The 18,924-nt window shown below is 40.0% G+C and overlaps 1 protein-coding gene across 1 annotated transcript in view; it reads right to left on the bottom strand.

The window, feature by feature from the left end:
• Window positions 1–18,924, bottom strand: part of LOC129720303 (myosin-IIIa-like) — a gene marked incomplete at its 3' end in the record, with an annotated part of 142,299 nt that overhangs the window by 48,047 nt on the left and 75,328 nt on the right. Inside the window, exons 2-3 of the mRNA XM_055671765.1 lie at window positions 10,709–10,865; window positions 10,493–10,648 (exon numbers count right to left, since the gene is read on the bottom strand). Coding sequence (XP_055527740.1) covers window positions 10,493–10,648; window positions 10,709–10,865 — 313 coding nt within the window. The remainder of the gene's footprint in view (window positions 1–10,492; window positions 10,649–10,708; window positions 10,866–18,924) is intronic.

Raw genomic sequence — 18,924 nt, 5'->3', positions numbered from 1 at the left:
GCAAAACAAAAACACACATGACCAAGCAAACCCGTCCGTGTCGGCAAATACCTGGTCCCATCGTTGTCTTTTCTGGCTTTCGTAGTGTCCACCCGGTTTGGGGCACGGTGCTGGCAGCTCATTGTTCTTACCGAAGCTAGCCAACAAGCGAATGTGCACGTATGCAAAGGAATATAGCACATTCGCCACGCAGTTATACTTTGCGTTACCCTCGGTCGTAGTGTCGATCCTGTACAGTTTAAAAACGCACGTGACGGTCGTGTGTCGCACGTGCATTTGGCCACGCCAGTACTCGACACATGAGCAATCGGCGGACGTCAAAGTAGAGTGGTATTTATGGTTCGTGCTAAAATGTGCGCAGGAATCAATCCTTACAAGTTCGTCAGCTGGAGCGGCGACGGTGCCTGACTCGAGACAGGGCAAACCGCTGATATTGGGCTGCCGGGCCTCTGCCGATGTTTCGTCACGATCTCCTACTGGTACCTCGAACCGGGAAGATCCCTTCCAGAAGCAGCGAAAAGCTGGCGTCTCCACCGCGACAAACACGACGCACGACATACGGAACTGCATTCTAGTACTGCACACTCAACGCAACAACCCTTCGAAGCTAAACGATCAAAGCGCGATTAATCGACATCGACAATTCGATTCGCGAGATTTTCGAGCGATACACACTTCTGCATCCACCGGCCGAATGAAATCAACTGAGAAAGTCCGGCCGGAATCATTGCTCAAATTGTTTTACAATTTCGTTTCTTCTTATCGGTACACACTTACGGACCCCAGCGCAGATGGTGAGCCTCCCCTGGGCGGACCTTTCCTCAACAGCAGCAACAGCTGGATGCTCATCCGAAGATCATTTCGCACAATACGAAGCCCGAATGATGCAATGAGCGTGACGGCGATCCGGCAAACTCATGTTTATAAATTCGGAACCGAAGATAATAAAGGTGAACATTTAGGCGGCTGTGTTGAAGAGAAGAAAATCCGCGGAAAAGTCACTTCTCACCCGGTTCATTCATTGACAAAGTCGCGCAAGCTCGATCTGGTGAAATTTGTCGGAAAAAGGAACCGCATCGCAGCACTTTGTGACCCAGCAGCAGTGTGTTTAGATTGCAATCGAAAGGGGATCGGGGATATCAAGTGGCTATACCTACGTGGTGTGTGATAAGCGCTGTGCTCTTTTGGGCAACTTTTACCACCTGGTTTTTCGCATGTAACGGTAAGAGTGGAGTTAAAGATCATCGCCAGCAGAGTTTAGTATTGTGGGCAGATAAAAATAACTTTCGACTTGCACAAATTATCGTTACGGTTAATAATTGCAAGCGGATTACTACTTTGGCGGAGTTAGTAGAAGCAAGTGTTTGTGTAAATTGCACCAAAATGAGATGTGTTATAGACCAAATTGGGTGTCATAAAAATTAACATTTAAAACGTGAAGAAAATATTAACATTTCAAAGTTGATTGTTTGGCCTAAATTCCGAACACAGCAGAACAGGTAAAACTCAGCAAAACTGGCCTCAATTCTGTGGTTGAAGTTGCATTAGAGTCATATGTTATTATCATGTTGAAATTTCTATGATACATAAAGATGTGTATCAATTTAACTAAATCGTTGGATGAGTAATAAGTTTCAAAAACTCAATCCTAATAGATAAATAATCATTATATTAAATAAGTTTATGATTGTTTGAGAACAACTTCTATTACAAATTTAAACTAGTTTTCAATAATTTTCATGCTGTTCAAAAATTTAATTATTGTTTCTCATATTTACAAGCCCTTAAACTCTATGTTTAATACCAAAGAGCACTTCGTCTGTTCATTCCGAGGCTCATCCGTTAAGGAATGAACTTCAGCAAGTAGCAATATTGCTGTCGGCACTCATGGTTGAGATGGACACTCAATACAAGTTATTGGATGTTTAATGCTCACTACTAGTGAGCCTCGATCATCTTTAATCACGAGTCGGTTTTATACGAATCATCACACAGACATAAACTCACACAAAGATCCCACATTGTAAAGAATAAGTTTTTTTCAATTATTAAAAACTTTCTGTTAAATTAAAATACAAAAAATGAAATTAAGTATATGTTAGGCCGAAATAAATTGGTCTTCAACTCAGTTGAGAGTGTGAAAATAAAAAAATCAACTTGGAAACAATTTTTGAAATTTGTATGGAAGACCTCCCTCCATGCTTGTCTTTTCTCCTCATGAAACCTCTAGAGTGCAGGAGAACATCTTGCACTGCGAAAAAAGCTGCCGTCACACTAAAGAGCAAATCAACGCTCATGCTAGAAGAGAGCGACAAACGATTTTTATCTGCTGAGCTACCTGAACGCACTGCGGTGAAATCTGAAATCTCTCTCTTGCGAGACAATGAACTATGGTGTACTTTCTCACACGTGTGGACATCACGCACAACAATTTCACTGCAGAGCTATCTGTGGTGCGTTTCACAGTTGCTTTCTTGAGCATGGCAGAAGAGGAAAAGAGATTGAGAGAAAAAAATAGACTGCGTTGCTCGTGCCGGTCGAATTTACTCTGGTGGAATTCGTTTTCGCAGTGTAGCTACACGAGGACTACATTTTTGCCCGGTAGGTTTTTTTTCACCTTCCGGACTACTCGCTTTTGGACACTGTTGTGTACTTCTGCGTTTCTGCGGGATAGATAGGAATGGAGAAAAAAGCAGTGTGGTGAAAGCATTTGCTACACGCAGGCACATACTGGAAGGGAAGTGCGCGGTGAATTTTTTCTCCTCTCCTTTCACATACTGAGGAGAATGACAAGCATGTCTCCCTCCCCCATCCAGAGTACGGAGAAGTGCCAGATCACCATAGGAACCTATGTTCGTTTTGTATAAGAGCCCTCCCTTTGAAAAGTGGGGGGGGGGTGTCGAACCATAAGGAAAATATTTTTTTTTGCTCTTAAAAACCTTCACATGCCAAACTTGGCTCCAATCACTTGATTGGTCTCAGAGATGTGAAGAAATATGTGCTTCTTTTTATGGGAGCCCTCTCTTTAAGAAGAGAGAGAGAGGTGTCGGATCACCATGAACATTTTTCTTGCTCCCAAAAACCATATCATGCTGAATTTGGTTGGATTTGTTTGATTGGTTCTCGAGTTGTACGAAATTTGTGTTTCATTTGACTCCTCCCTTCTAGAAGAGGGAGGGTGTCGAACCACCATGAAAATATTTTTTGGCTCTAAAAACTTTTAGAATTATACCAGTTTTTTATTTTTAACTAAGTTCTTAACTCAATAAACAGTTAGATGTTTTTGGTTTTCAAATCACGTTAGGGGTCATTCACATACCACGCGGACTACATGTCCACGGTCCATGCAAAATTTTTAGTATTTATATGAGCAGTTGTCCCCGGGGGTGGGGAGGTGGTAAAGGGGGGGGGGCTCAAAATCGTTTAAAATCTGTCTACGTGGAATGTGGATGGCCCCTTAGGTAAAAAATTCGCGTAAGAAAACTTGAGTGTGCCTAAAAAAGTTATGTGAAATTGTCCGATTTCGTCCCAAATAGTTTTTATTTCTCATTATATGAAAAAAAACGACGGCTAAAGCGCATCGAGAGTTTAAAATATTGAGCGGAATCGCGCAAAATGACCTGGAAATACGCGAAAATTTAATCGACCATTTTTTATTTTAATGAAACTTTGCACACGTATTTGGTTTAGCAAACTGAGCATTGTTCGCATATCGAGAGATTTTTTTACACCCATGAGTTATATTCTAGAAGGGCGAATGCGTTTTGGCATAGGTTTTATTCGAAGCATTGTAGCCCAGAAACCGATGGTTGTATAGGAAAACTGTCTGAGAATGAGTTGTAGGGAATTAAAAATGCATCATAAAACATATATACACTGTACAAAAAAATTTTTTTTGACCAGAAAAAAAAATAAACATAAATTTCAATTTAAAAAAAAAGAGTTGAGTCTTTTTTTAAGAAATTTGGTGTTAATACGCAACTTGAAAAAAAATCCAGGATATATTTTTTTTATGGTAGATTATTTTTTTTATAAAAATTCTACTTCAAAAATTTTTCAAAATATTGTATTCCAATGATTTTAAAAGATGCAGAGAGTGATTTTGAGTCAAAAAGCATTTGGTAGTTAACATTCTAAAGGCATCGGTTTTCGAGTTATTTCTAATTTAAGCTCGAAAAACTATAATTATTTAGGAAAATACACGTTTTCCTTAATTTGTCCGTGGTTCTCCAGCAAAAACCATGCGTTCATTGGAATGCTTGTTCAAAAATATACAATTCATCAGAATACAAATATTTTGAAAAATGTTTAAATTAGAATTACATATTATAAAAAATAATTTACCATAAAAAAAAATATTTTTCATTTATCCATCCTGGTCTTTTTTTTAAAAGTTGCGTATTAACGTCAAGTTTCTTTGAAAAAAAATTAAGAAAAAAATCAACTCTTTTTTTCATTGAAATTCAATGTTCATTCCTAATTTTTTTTGATAAAAATTTTTTTTTGAACAGTGTAAATTTTTTTATGAAGCATTTTAAATTCCCTACAACTCATTCTCAGACAGTTTTCCTATACAACCAACGGTTTCTGGGCAACAATGCTTCGAATAAAACCTACGCCAAAAGGCATACGCCCTTTTAGAATATAACTCATGGGTGTAAAAAAATCTCGCGATCTGTGCACAATGCTCAGTTTGCTAAGCCAAATACGTGTGCCAAGTTTCATTCAAATCAAAAATGGTCTATATTCGACCAAAGGTCATTTGGCGCGATCTTGCTTTATTACGAAAACACTTGTCTAAGTGAAACAACATGCTGTGAGTGCTTCTGCCACTTTGGAAACGGTAATTTCAATGTTCTCGACAGTCCGCGTTCATAGGTTGTCCAGAGGATCTTTTGGAAGCAAATGGGATAAATCTGTTCAAAACAAAGCGGGACATATACGAAGATTGATTGTTGAAAGTTTTTTACTAGACAAACCATGTAAGCAATTATTTTTTGCTTTGATGAACCTGCCTCAATCCGTACAATACTTAGTGTTTGATACAATTTTTGTTGTTATTATTATTATTAATTGTTATTGTTAAATTTGTCACTTAGAGGATGGAAATTTTGCACAACAATTTTCATGACTCTCATAACCACAACATACAAACACGATTTTTTGTTCATAAATCTCTGGCGGTTCAGAAACCTATTGTCCAAAATTTTAATAAAAAGTTTCATTCAAAAATTTATCAAGGTGTTGCTAGACGTAAATCCATGCCAAACGCAGGAACAGCTTGCTCCAATATTAAGAGCTCCTGACAAGCCATTTCCATGCGGTTGCATGCTCTGGAAATAGTTCAAAAGCTTGGGTTCCCTAATATTTAAAGCCGGGGGACGTTGAGGCTCGTTTTCTCGCCTGTAAAGGAAGGGCGATGAAGAATCGCATAGCGACGCATGATTAAAAACGGATTCATTACAGCAACCCAAAAAAAAGAAAGTTATGGAGTCTGCCCGATCATGTGTCTACGTCGTCGGTTCGGCCAAGCTGCAAGGATAATGTTGTATAGTTGGTGGGACAAGATCGGTGCTATTCATTATTAGCTGTTGACTGCATCACTGAGAACGGTATCGACTTCAACTGATGCGATAAAGCTGAGTACTCTGCGAAAAACGACCATAATACGAGCGGAGGCACGAAATAGTGATTCTACTGCATGACAACGCTCGGTTTCATACAGCCAAAGTTGATAAAACTCACAGAGAAATGCTCGAATAGCAAATCCTATCTCTTCTGTCATATTCCCTAGATATTGCACCTAGAGCTTAGTTTTAACAAAGATTTTGACTAATTAGAGCTGAGAAAACTTCAAATCCTATTCAATATGAATATCTCCGGAATCGGGAAGAAATCCGGAAAATTACTGAAAATAGCCGGTATTTATTTATCCAGTGGGTGCATTCCATGGAAAATAGATAACAAACGAATTTTTTAGCTTGTCATTTCCGTTTCGTCGAAATTTTTACGGTTGTTCCTTTTTGAAAAGAGGTCATTATATGTTTATATTATATTAGTTCTTCATGTAGACTCCCGACTGCTGTTTGAAATGGGCCTATCCAATATGGTGACTGATGGATAAAGTTTTCTATATCAGAAAACGGCTTGCTTGATTGAAAAGGTGTCTTCAACGAAGTTTTAGATAATGGAATATGTACACTGTAAACAATTTTTTTTCTGTTCAAAATTTTCCAATTTGTCACAAATAATAAATATCTCAAATAGTCTATTTTTAAAAAAAAAACTAGTTTTTTAAAATTGAAGATGACAATATGTACTACTAGCTGTCAGAATTTGGTGATGATAAAACGAAAAACAAAAAAGTTATGAGCGTTTAAGTATTTTGACATTTTCACTCAGAACTTTTTTACTTTGTCAAGCGTTAAGGGGATTTTGTGTGCAGGTTCAAGTTTATTTCCCGTGAGCTGATGATTTGGTAAGAGATCTTCAGTTGTGGGAAGCAAACAGATTTTATCACTGGAGCAGCAATGAATGTAATAGTTTACAGTGAAGACACTTCATCAGAAGAGATTTTTGCTATTTATTCGATTACACAAATGCCCAGTGAAGCTCTGGCCCGACTTGCCAAGCTGCTATTACAACTAGGATGTCGTCAAGTGTTTTACTGAGAGTTTAACCGATTTCATTGAAAAAACTATCACTCCACCAAATTGTCCCGATTTAAGTCCATTCGAGAGTAATCGAGCATTTATCAAAGCCGAACTTTGGAAATACGTGCGATAAAACCATTACAAACCAGTTTAAATGGCAAAGTTGTGGATCAAGATGGCAAATACGGCTACCATCAGTATTGCGCAGAGAATGATGGGGTTAAAAATTTATCCGAACAACTAACGAAAGTCTTTCATGTATTATTCCCTTGTAGTTCACGAACCTGCATTCTTCCTTTTTGCCTTTCTCCTAGAAGGGTATAGCAATCACTGGAAAAACCAAAGGTATAAAAGTGGTTCCAATGACCGAATGTCATATACCACTCGACCCCTTTCGACGAACTGAGCATTTTCTGTATGTGTGTATGTGTGTGTGCATGTGCAACTTTTTTTTCTCACTCACTTTTCTCAGAGATGACTGGACCGATTTTCATAAAAATAATTGCTAATGAAAGGTCTAGTTGCGCCATAGGTTGCTATTGAATTTCATTGTAATCGGATTTTTAGTTTATAGGTTATGTATCAAAATGTAAAAATCACGAAACATAAATATCTCAGAAACCACACAACCGATTCCAATAAAACTGGTTTCAAATGATCGGGCTGTCCCCAGAACCCTTAACTTTTGAATTTCGTTACGATTGAACATATGGTTCAAAAGTTATGTTAAGAAAAGTTATCCTGAGGATGTTTGAACTCACTCATTTTTCTCAGAGATGGCTGAACCGATTTTCACAAAATTAGTGTCAAATGAAAGGTCTAGTTGCTCCATAGGTTGCTGTTGAATTTCATTGCAATCGGATTGTAACTTTGTCCGTTGTTCATAAAAATGTGAAATCACATAATGAGAGTAAACATATTGACTTTCTCCTAACGATCACTGGCTAAATAAAAGGTAGAAAAGTGATCCAAATGACCGAATGTCATATACTACTCGACTCAGTTCGATGAATCGAGCATTTTCTGCATATAAGCATATATAGGTGTATATGTTTGTGTGTAGGTGTGTACGTGTGTACGTGTGTATGTGCACCTTTTTTTCGCACTCACTTTTCTCAGAGATGGTCTGACCGAACCGATTTTAATGAAATTAATTGCAAATGAAAGGCTTAGTTGCCCTATAAGACCCTATTGAATTTTATTGTAATCTGATTTCTGGTTTGGAGGTTATGTATCAAAATGTAAAAATCATGAAACATCAATATCTCAGAAACAACACAACCGATTTGAACAAAATTGGTTTCAAATGAACCTTAAAAACCCCTTACTTTTGAATTTTATGAAGATTACACTTGCGGTTCAGAAGTTATGGAAAGAAACGTGTTCTGGAGACTATTTAATCTCACTCATGTTTCTCAGAGATGGCTGGACCGATTTTTATAAAATCAGTGTTATATGAAGGTTTTGTTGCCCCATAAGACCCTAATGATTTTTTTTTACGAACGGATTATTACTTTGCCTGTTCTGTTTAAAAATGTGAAATCCAGCTATGAAAAGAAACATATTCCGAAGACAACTTGAACTCACTCACTTTTCTCAGAGATGGTTGACCTGATTTCCACAGAATTAGTATCAAATAAAAAGTCTAGCTGCCTTAAACACCCTATTGAATTTCGCTGTAATCGGACTGTAACTTCGTCTGTAATGTATCGAAATGTTAAAATCACGGAACTTCATTATCTTAGAAACTACACAACCGATTTGAACAATAATGATATCAGTTGAACGGGCTAGTTAAAGGTTAACTGATGAATTATGATTGAACACGTGGTTTTAAAGTTTGGCTGCCCTATACGTTACCTTTTCATTTGATTGTAATCAAACTTAAGCAAGTGTTATGTTTTTTTTTGAAAACAACGAAAGTCTATTATCTCAAGTATTACACGACTTATTTGAACATAACTAGTATCATACAAACGATTCATCTCTCAAACTTACAAATAACAAACTTTATAACAATTTGATATGTTGTTCAAAAGTTTTGGAAAGAAAAGAAATTCAAAGACTATTCAACACTATACCTGCTTTGATCGTACTATCTGAACGTTCCCGGTATCGCTCGTGATTAAATTGTTCGAAATTAAGAGTCATTTCTTTCATTTCGCTATTTCTTAAGCACTAACATTACGTCGAATTTCATATTTTAAACTTTAATTACAACATCAATATTTCAGAACCCAAAGAGTGAATAAACCTCTATTGGATTTAAGCATTCATGTAAATCTATTTTTACAAATAATAAGTTTGAGTGAGAAAGGCTGAGTCTGACCGCTAGGTGGATTAATTTAGGTTTTTGTACGTTATTTTTGCTGAGAAATGTTCTATGTTGTACGACCAAAAACCAACTGAAACGCGAATTGTATGAAAAATTTTCGGGACATAAATTTAATAGCTCAACAGTTCCACTTTGGTTAACAAATTTAATATTCAAGCGCTTTTAAAATGTTAATTGAAATTTGAAACACTTTCCAAAAATGAGGCTGCAAAGATCTGACGGAAATCCTTTTTTTAATTATTCATTTCTAGAAAAACCAAACTATATCAAATCATACTAAATAAAGACAGATGTATATGTAAGGTAATCAAAAATAAGTGGAATTAAATTAAGAACATAACTCAACTAGAACTATTGTAGAAAGCCAATATTCAACACACAGTTATTTTGTCATGTTTCACATTCGCTTCAGTTCTTCGTTTAATTTCAATTCTGTTTGGTAGTTGACATGAATTGAGTTGACATTTGTACTGAAAAACGACACCTAAACTGCTTCTAGATACAACGAAATATCGAAATGTTTACAAATTGCTTACATGGAGGTGTGCTATGTGGAAAACATACGCTAAAATAATCCTTTCTAATTTCCAAAAGTAATTGTTAGCGAGAGTAAAACAAATCTCTCTGTAAATAATTTGTTTTTAATTGGTCACACACCCAATTAAAAAGTGTAGTGAACTTTTGAAGAGCGATGCAAAACAATAAACTGTTTGCATAATGCACTGGATGCGATTAAACAGACACTGTAACCAAACTGATGTTTTTCACCAAACATATATCACTCCTGTGGATTTTCCATACATTTTCCCATTTGGCTATGCAGTTACCACTTAAAACATTCATCATTACCATCGCCAACACACATTTCATAGTAGCAAATTCGCAGTTCATCCACAGTGCTAAAAAAACCATCCGCGAAACACGGCGAAACCAAATTGCACATAAACAACGTTCAACGATAGTAGGTAATGATAGGCAGAAAAAAAAAACGCCGAATCGTTCGAGCTTCTCATCTCGATTACCGAAGGCGCAGTGAAACTAGATAATGGTTTAAGCTGATCAATTCATTCGTCATCACTGTCCTTGGCAGTGGGGTCGCAGATTGGCTTCACCGTTGCCGAACTACCTTTATTTCACCAACCGCCAGAGCAAGTTCACGATCACCATCTCTACTGAATATGCAACAGATTTTCACGGACCTCCGACCAGCGGTTGGCCGGCTGGAAGCCATTTGCAACTAATGTCCGAAAGTAGTTAAAATATAGCTTCCAAGCTGCGACCCCACGACGCAACCCAATTGGCTAGGCAAGCGGAGAAACAAGTTTCACATCACACAGGCTGTATGTTTTGGTCGTTAACCGCGAATAAATCCCATAAATATCGTGTACAAAACGGAGAAGCTTTTCAGTAATGATCATTTCCGGTGATTCCAACATGCACAGGTCGTTATGGTTAAAGAAAACCCGCACTAAATGAGTTTTACACTGTTATCTTGCGTACTCACCTCAAGCACGAACCAAAGTTGATCATCTTCGACCGTTGCACCCCGCTTCAGGAAAAGACCGGCAAAGTCCGGTATGTTTGGATGCTTCGACAAATCTCGCAGGACCAAGTACTCTTCCTCGATCTCTTCGATGTTATCGGCAATCGTTTCCAGTATCTGAAAGTGTGGGTGAAAAATTAGAATTCTATGATGTCGCACAAAAATGCACTAATTCACCTTAACGGCATACTTCCGGCCGCTGTGTTTGTCTCTCGCACTGTACACCTCCCCGTAGGTTCCCTCACCAATCAAATCCAGTAGCTCGAAGCGGTCGCTCGGATTGGGCAGCCTCAGAAAGTCGACATGCTGCGACAGTCCATTGTACGCCATGTTCCTGTCGGAAAGGGTTTAAGAACGAAAGTATCCAGTTCAGTCACCTGTTTTTTTTTTTTTTTTTTGGTTTTAGAATTCTAGCACTAGACTTCCAGGTCGGCCCCAACCTGGACAACAATCGACGTTCAACTGTCGCTTCGGCTCAGGTTGCACTGGGTTGCTCTGTTTTCCTAATCAACTAGTAGTACTTACTGCTGCTACACCGAGGAAGCAGTTGTAAGTCGTGCTAAATGTGGACTGGACAGAACAGAACCGTAATCGGATTAGTGCAACGACTACGCTCTTTACGTTCTGTGAATTGGGCGCACGGTATACAGGCCGGATTTATCGCCAATCGATGTATTCTACTAGAAAGTAGTTGATACACGTAGGCCAGTTGCATTGCATTGAATAGTTTGCAGTTAACACGAAAATCGATTGAACTTTTTTGATACAGGTGTTTGAACTTTCTAGCTGCAATTGAAAACATTTACTTGATAACAAGTCTTTAAAAGGGATTCTTACTTAGTTCAATTTTTATATCAACATAAAGGCATATTTTTTTCTTTGATGTTTGCTCTCTAGCTTTAAAATATCATGATTTTTTATCAAAGTGAAGTTTAGAAATTAAATTCTTTAAATCAGAAATATTTAAAATTCTCAGTAAGTCCCCGGGCAGGAGAGCATAATAAAATCATGACTCATCAATAACATTTTTAGCTATGGAGACTTATTGTGTTATTTGAAAGATATTCACGTTTCAAACATGCATATGAAAATATCATAAAATTTTGATTTCATATCTCGCTATGCCTTCAATAAGATATTTGAGTTGCCTTTGAAATATCTCGTTAAAAGTAAGTTTTTAAGTGATAATTGTTTTGTTATTTTACCAACCATGTAAACCATATTAAGATCAAAATGAGGTGTATTTCCAATATCTGGTTGTGATATTATAATGATATTTTCTCCTGCTCGGGTCATGTTAAGCATTTCAACAAAAATAGGTTTCTTAAAACATTGCAAACATTATATCCGTAAATATTACTACAAAGAACAAAACATTACTGATAACTTTGTTAAAAAACTCATGATAAAATTAATGTAAATTTGTCTGCCCTTAGAATGTTTTGGTTGTACGGTTGTGCAACTGATTCAACAAGTCGGTATACTATTGTTTACCAGAACCGCGTCGGCCTAGCGACATTTTATGGTGATGTCTGAAAACAATATTATTTACCTGGGTTGAAATTTGAACACCAAAACAGGTTTTTTACAACATTTGCAACCAATAAATAATCTCAGTCTTCGAACATGAACAGAACAACACGATGCACTTTCAACAAATTCCGCAGTAGCCGCCAAAACGAAACTAGTTTGGTGTTTACGCCCAACCTTATGCTACAGTGAAAAGAATATCAGTACGCTACGTTACGAAAATAATAGAATGAGGTTATTCGAAAAGAGGACGGAAGGATATGATAAATCGATGGATGGTTGTAACAGCTTTTAACCATGGCTGTTACGTAAATCCAATGGTTAAATGGTTAAAAAAAATCCTAAGCTAATGTGTTATGCCACCCGTGCCGAGTAATAACATGGTGGGGGAGGGGGGGGGGTAACAAATACCCACCCACTAACGGAGCCTGTAGAGTACCAGGGCACCCTTCACAGTAATTAGCCATTACTGCATCACGCGGGTCACTGATGCAGCGGACTTTTCCTTACCCAGCGACTCGTGGGAATTTTATGGACAATAAAACTTCACAAAATTCGGCCACCGGCAGCCTTTCTTTGCCGGTACCCATGGACTTATCGGAGCGCAGTCCCTTAAAAAACGCACCGGGCGGAATGGAGGAGATGGAGCATGAGGACGATTTCAACCTCGACAGCGAATCGCTGGACGGAGGACCCTCTGCTTCATCCTACGTTCTCCACAAGAAAATAACGAAAGTCAAATGGACTCACCTCCCAGTCCAGCGACAAGGCCCGAAGACGAAGGGAAACCCGAATCATCGGCAGCCCTTGTCAAGCGACTTTCAAACGCGCAAAGGCTGCGACTGAGCAAAAATCTTCGCTTCAGTCTCTTGTACGAAGAAGCCAGGAAGCTGGCCTTCATTCCGACAGAGCAGCTTGCTCAAACAAATCAAGTCGCCGTCAAGCGACAACGGTCGGACGACTTTGGTGTCCCCAAACACCAGTACAAACTGTCCACAGCCTAAAAAACTGCGGAACGGTACTGGTTTGGGGTCATCGGGTCCAAAGCTGCTCCCGACGGCCTTATATAGGGACATGGCGGCAGCTATAATCCTTGCTGTTACTTCTGCTACCCACCCCAGCTCTCTACTCGCAACGGACCAGCTTCAGACTGTCCGGACCTCCATTCTCGATCATATTGCTGACCAGGAAAATCCTACCACCAAGCCCAAGTTTAACGGTTGCCATCTAAGAAATGGCTTCCTGCAACTTGCCTGTGCCGACACAGTGCAGTGGTTGGAAAGGGAGGTACCTTCTCTCGTACCGTGGGAGAGAGCACAGCTTCGTGTATACCACATGAAGGATCTGCCGAAGGCCAGACGCTATGTCGGTTACTTCGCGGGCAGTGCGAACTCTCTGGACGAGAAGATCCTTCGTTCACTTCAGAATCAAAACGACCATCTCTCTACCAAAATGTGGCGAGTCTGTAACCGCAAATTGGTAAAGACCTCGATCGAGCTGGTTCTGGATATTGACGAAGCATCTGCCAAACTCTTGAGAGTGAAAACCATGAACTGCACTACGGTTTCGGCAAAGCACGCATCCGAAACGTAAACGGAAGGCCGAACGTCACAGGCAGGAAAGACTCCGTCGCAATGTCAGGGAAGGTACGAGTGGGAAACTCCCTCGGGAGTGCCACACAACCACCCAAACGCAACCCTGCGGCTGGGAAGGTACGCGCAGGATGCTCTCCCGGGAGTGCCCGGCCACCACCCAAACAACGCAACCCGCGGCTGCTCGGACGGTTCCGCTGAAGACGCGCAAGAGTGTGAAGCATCAACCACTGAACAGTCGCACCCCTCGGGGTCAAAAACCGCCACAGAGTGCGGGACGACCTTCTGTTGCCAATCGACTGCTTCAACCGAAGCCAAACAGTGAGGAAGAACCACTTTCATCAACCAGCCAAACCGCTGTTGGCAGCCGTCAGCCAATACCCGGATCATCTTCCGATCCGGATAAAGACGGCTGCGTGCAAGCGCCTCGGGTGTTCTTTGCAGGATATTCGCTAAAGAGCAGCTAGCGGCTGCACACATCCAGGAGTCGTGGATCAACGAATCCAATGTCTTCGGACTTAACGCTCCTAACGGTAGGTTAATCTACTGCGACACGCAGTCCAAACCAAGGACTGCAATTCTGTTAAATAGAGAATATAAATTTTACCTATTACAGAAGTTGTCCAACGCGATGTCGTTGCCGTCATAGTTGAAGTACCGACAACCAGAGAAAAGCAAGAGATGGCTGTCGCGTCGGCCTACTTCCCGGGCGACCACGGTGGTATACCGCCACCCGAATTTGCTGCGCTCGTGCGGTACTGCAAGGCCATCAACAAGCCGTTTCTGATCGGTTGCGATGCCAACGCCCACCATACGATCTGGGGCAGCTCCGATACCAACAATAGGGGTGAGTACCTACTTGAATACCTTACTTCTAACGATATCAATGTATGTAATGTAGTAAATAACCCCGCTTTTATCAACGCAATCAGACAGGAGGTCCTTGATCTCACTCCGTGTAGCGCCTCTTTTTCTGGAAGGATTAACAATTGGCGTGTCTCCGATGAACCTAGTTTGTCGGATCACAGACACATTGCTTTTAATATAGAGGCTAACCCTCTGATAAGAGAGCTGTACAGAAATACTGAGAATACAGATTGGGAATCCTTTAAGAAACACTTGATCGATTCACGAACTTTCAGTTACAGCAACATTCAAAATTCAGTTGACCTGAAATCGGCAGCAAATGATCTACAAAACAGAATCATGGATGCTTTCAACGCAAACTGTCCACTAACACAGCGGTCAGTATGCCGTGACGTACCCTGGTGGAATGATCAACTCAGTGACCTTCGTCGGGAAACTAGGCGGTTGTTCAACAGGGCAAAAGTCACGTCTAACTGGGACGACTACAGAGCGTCCCTCACTAAGTACAACGCCGAGCTACGCAATGCTAAACGGAAATCCAGAGTTAGTTTCTGTGAAAGAATCCAAACTCTGCCGGAAGCTACGCGGCTCCAAAAGGCGATGTCCAAAGACCATACTAACGGTTTAGGAGAAGTGAGGAAAGAGGATGGATGCCTCACTGTCACTACCAAGGAAACGTTGGAGGTTCTTATGAACACCCACTTTCCCGGATCGACAGAGACCGAAGTACTGAATAGTGATGGGTCGCGGCGGGACAATTCGAGACATATGGCGTCTCGGGAGTCCATCCTGCTGTCCCGTCGACTGTTCACGGAAGCTCCAATAGGTTGGGCTCTAAGCTCATTCGACCCTATGAAGTCTCCAGGTCCAGACGGCATACTACCCATCTTTCTACAAAAATCGGCCGCAGCTATCATGTCCGAACTTATCAACCTCTTCAGAGCCAACTTTATCCTGGGCCATATCCCGGATAACTGGCTGGAGGTGAAGGTAGTGTTTATCCCCAAAGTTGGAAGAAAGGGCAAAACCCTACCTAAGACTTTCAGACCCATAAGTCTGACCTCATCACTTCTCAAGTTGATGGAGAAAATAATGGATGAATATAACCGTGATGAGTTTCTTAAAGGAACCCCTAACATAGGAACCCCGCATAGGAACCCCTAACAAAGCGGCAAGTCGACAGAAACTGCTCTTCACAGCTTAGTGGCGTTTATTAAAAGACCCTGAATTATCAGGAGACGGCACTATGAGCCTTTCTTGATATTGAAGGGGCCTTCGATAACACGCCCTCTGCATCGGCTCTCTTCAATGAGGAAATCGAACACACTTCAAGGAGCTGGATACACGCAATGCTCTCTAGCAGAGTGATCACAGCAACTTTGGGAGATTCGTCTGTTACAATGTCAGTGATCAAGGGATGCCCGCAAGGAGAAGTTCTCTCGCCCTTGTTATGGTCACTAGTTGTCGACGCACTTCTCAATAAGCTTTCACAGCTTGGTTACGAGGTCATTGGATACGCTGATGACATCGTTCTCATCGTCAGAGGTAAACACGACGCAACTCTGTCGAGCCGAATGAAAGCGGCTCTGAATGTCACCATGTTATGGTGTCTACAGGAGGGTCTAAACATAAACCCTTGAAAAACAGCCCTAACTCCATTCAGTAGACGAAGGAAGATCTCCACCACTCCACCAACACTGAACGGAGTTAGACTGGGCTTCAGCAATGAAGTCAAATACCTCGGAATTACCTCAGTCTGCACGCTCTCTCGTGTGGTGGCCACAGGTAAATGAAGTGACAGCTCAAGCAAAGCTCAACGAATTTAAAGGCCTGGAAAAGAAAATAGGATCCAACACTGGCACCCGAGTGTACGGACCCGGGGTTAAGGAAACTATTTCAATAAGTAAGGGAGTTAGGAGCGCAGCGCAATACTGCAGGAGTTATCCCGGTAGAACCAAGTTCTATCGTACTGGGTACCTGAACACTGTGGTATTGAAAGCACTGAAAGTGCTGACTACTTCGCAAGACAAGGATCAGCACAGCAATTCATCGGCCCTGAGGCATTTCTGGGTACCTTCAAATACGTCAAATACGTCTTCATGGGATTTATTACCGGCCACTGCCTTGCTTTTTACCACCTAAAGAACGTGTATACTATTTTTAGTCCATTGAGCATATCCGAAGTGAATCGAAGATCAGGGCAAGGACCTGTAGCGATACGTTGGAATAAGTGCATTTGCATAAGGTTCGAGAGTGGCGTCTACGAGCCCCTCATTATCACTGCTCCCCAGACTTACTATTTTCCTACATTTTTGTCAACCTTATCTTAAATCAGCTTGCAAAATACTGAGGAGTATAAGATACTATAATTGGAGAAATCATCGTAAGTTCAGACCGATGCATTTTTAGTCTGCAGATAAGTCTTGTGGAAGAGTTTAGAAATATTTTTTTTTATTACTTTATTAAGGTGGCTTTCAGCCACAGGTTGGTTCGCCACCAGTTTAAAAATAAATCCCGTAGTGGCTCCTGACTAAGGTCGAAGCTATGGTCACCTGAAGGTCATGAAAACCCTGTGCTAGCTTTGTGAGGCTCTACATAAATTCACGACTTTACCGGTGTAAATCAAGTAAACAGTTTTTGAAGAAGTTTATATCTGGAAATGGAATCAGTTCGTTTTTTATAACTGATTTGAATTGGGTCCTAAAGCCCTACCAGTTTTTATATATTATTTGAAATAGATGCGTTTTCTTAGAAAAAGGTAATTTTAAAAATATGGTTATCCTTGTCCTTCGATTTTCAAATAAAGAATAAGAAACTGCTCGAAATGTCTTAAATAATAATTCGATCATGTACGGTATATGGACGAACTGTCATTTAAGACCATTCGAGCAGTTTTTATTCGTTATTTGAAAGTCTAATGACGACAATAATCTTTTTTTTTTCAAATCACGTTTTGCTCAGAAAATTTCACTCTTTCAGCTGATACGTAAAAATCAGAAAACCGAGTAAAACTTTAGGACCACATTAATTATTATTAATTTGAAAATTAAGAAGCCTATTGCGCGATCAAAACCGTTATTTGTTTAAGTGAGATGGGGTGAGACAAAATCAGGGTTTGCCATGGTAGGCAAGAGGGAACGGGAACGTATGCTGAATCTGAATCCGTTGTTTAAATGTGTGTACTGGCAAACCGATGAATTTTTGTCGAGTTAGTTTGATTTGTACCTCTAATAAATTTCACAAACAAAGCGATACAGATCTGCAGAAATCCACCTGCCGTACTGCATTAATATTAAACATAATTATAGAAATACTAAATACTAAGCTAGAAAAAGAACGCTTTCACATTCTACAATCCGATCCAGATCCTATTCAGTCAATCCTCATTTTGTGTCCTTAATCGATCATACTCATCTGTCGAGAATCACTCAGCTTGGATAAATCGAGGAAAAATTCATAGGACGTGGCTCTTGTAGCGAAGGCGAAGTATGGCGGTTTGGAGATCTTTCGAGAAGAGCTGCAGGAATTTTTGGCTCATGTTCAGATGATTACTTCCTATTAATCCGCTTGATCTTCAAGCACTTTGACTAATACTGTGACCTGCGTTTTGACTAATATCGTCTGTTTCTTTAAATACGGAAGGCAACGTTGGCGGTTTTCGGTGAAAATTAATTTTATATAATACTGTTTCAACCAAAAGTTATCAATCTTTATTTTTTTATAGATATAATAATGCAGAAAAGGTAAACGAATTTCAACCAAATCAAAGCCTAATTATCATCAGGTGATATTGGTAACTCAAGTAGCATTGTTGAATATAAGTAACACAATTCAGTGATAGTAATGCTCACAGCACAGCGGAGAGGTTTTTCGCCATACGCGGCGATATTTTTTGAAAAGCAGTTATATAATTATAATCAACCGCATCGAAATAATTAAAATAAAACATTTCTATCAGTCAAATTTTCTTACCACTTCATAACGAACGGGGAAAAAATTCGGTGTGAAAAAAATCATTTAAACTAAATCTACATTCAAGTCAAAACAAACCGCTCACATTAAGCCATAAACCCAGCACAACTTCACACTACTGACATAATTTTCTTTGGAACGAGTTTGCCTGACAATAGTTGTGCGAGATAATCTAACAAATCGTAAAAGACGTCTGCATAACGTAATCAAGGTAGTAAAACTTCATCACGGCATAAATGCTGCGCGGCACTCACCAGGCGATCTTCACTTTCCGTAGACCGCAACCCGTTCATTGCTTAGATGAATTATGACACTAACATCTGTCCCCGAACTATGGGTGGATAACTTGTTTTTCTTTTTTGGGTTAGTGGAAGAAATTGGCATAACGTAGGGTCTGCTAGTTTAGCGTACGTCGTAAACAAACCTACCAAA

Source organism: Wyeomyia smithii, chromosome 2 (assembly GCF_029784165.1).
Source record: "Wyeomyia smithii strain HCP4-BCI-WySm-NY-G18 chromosome 2, ASM2978416v1, whole genome shotgun sequence".
Classification (NCBI taxonomy): Eukaryota; Metazoa; Arthropoda; class Insecta; order Diptera; family Culicidae; genus Wyeomyia; species Wyeomyia smithii.
The sequence above is the reverse complement of the archived record's forward strand: the minus strand, read 5'-3'. Positions and strand labels throughout refer to the sequence as shown.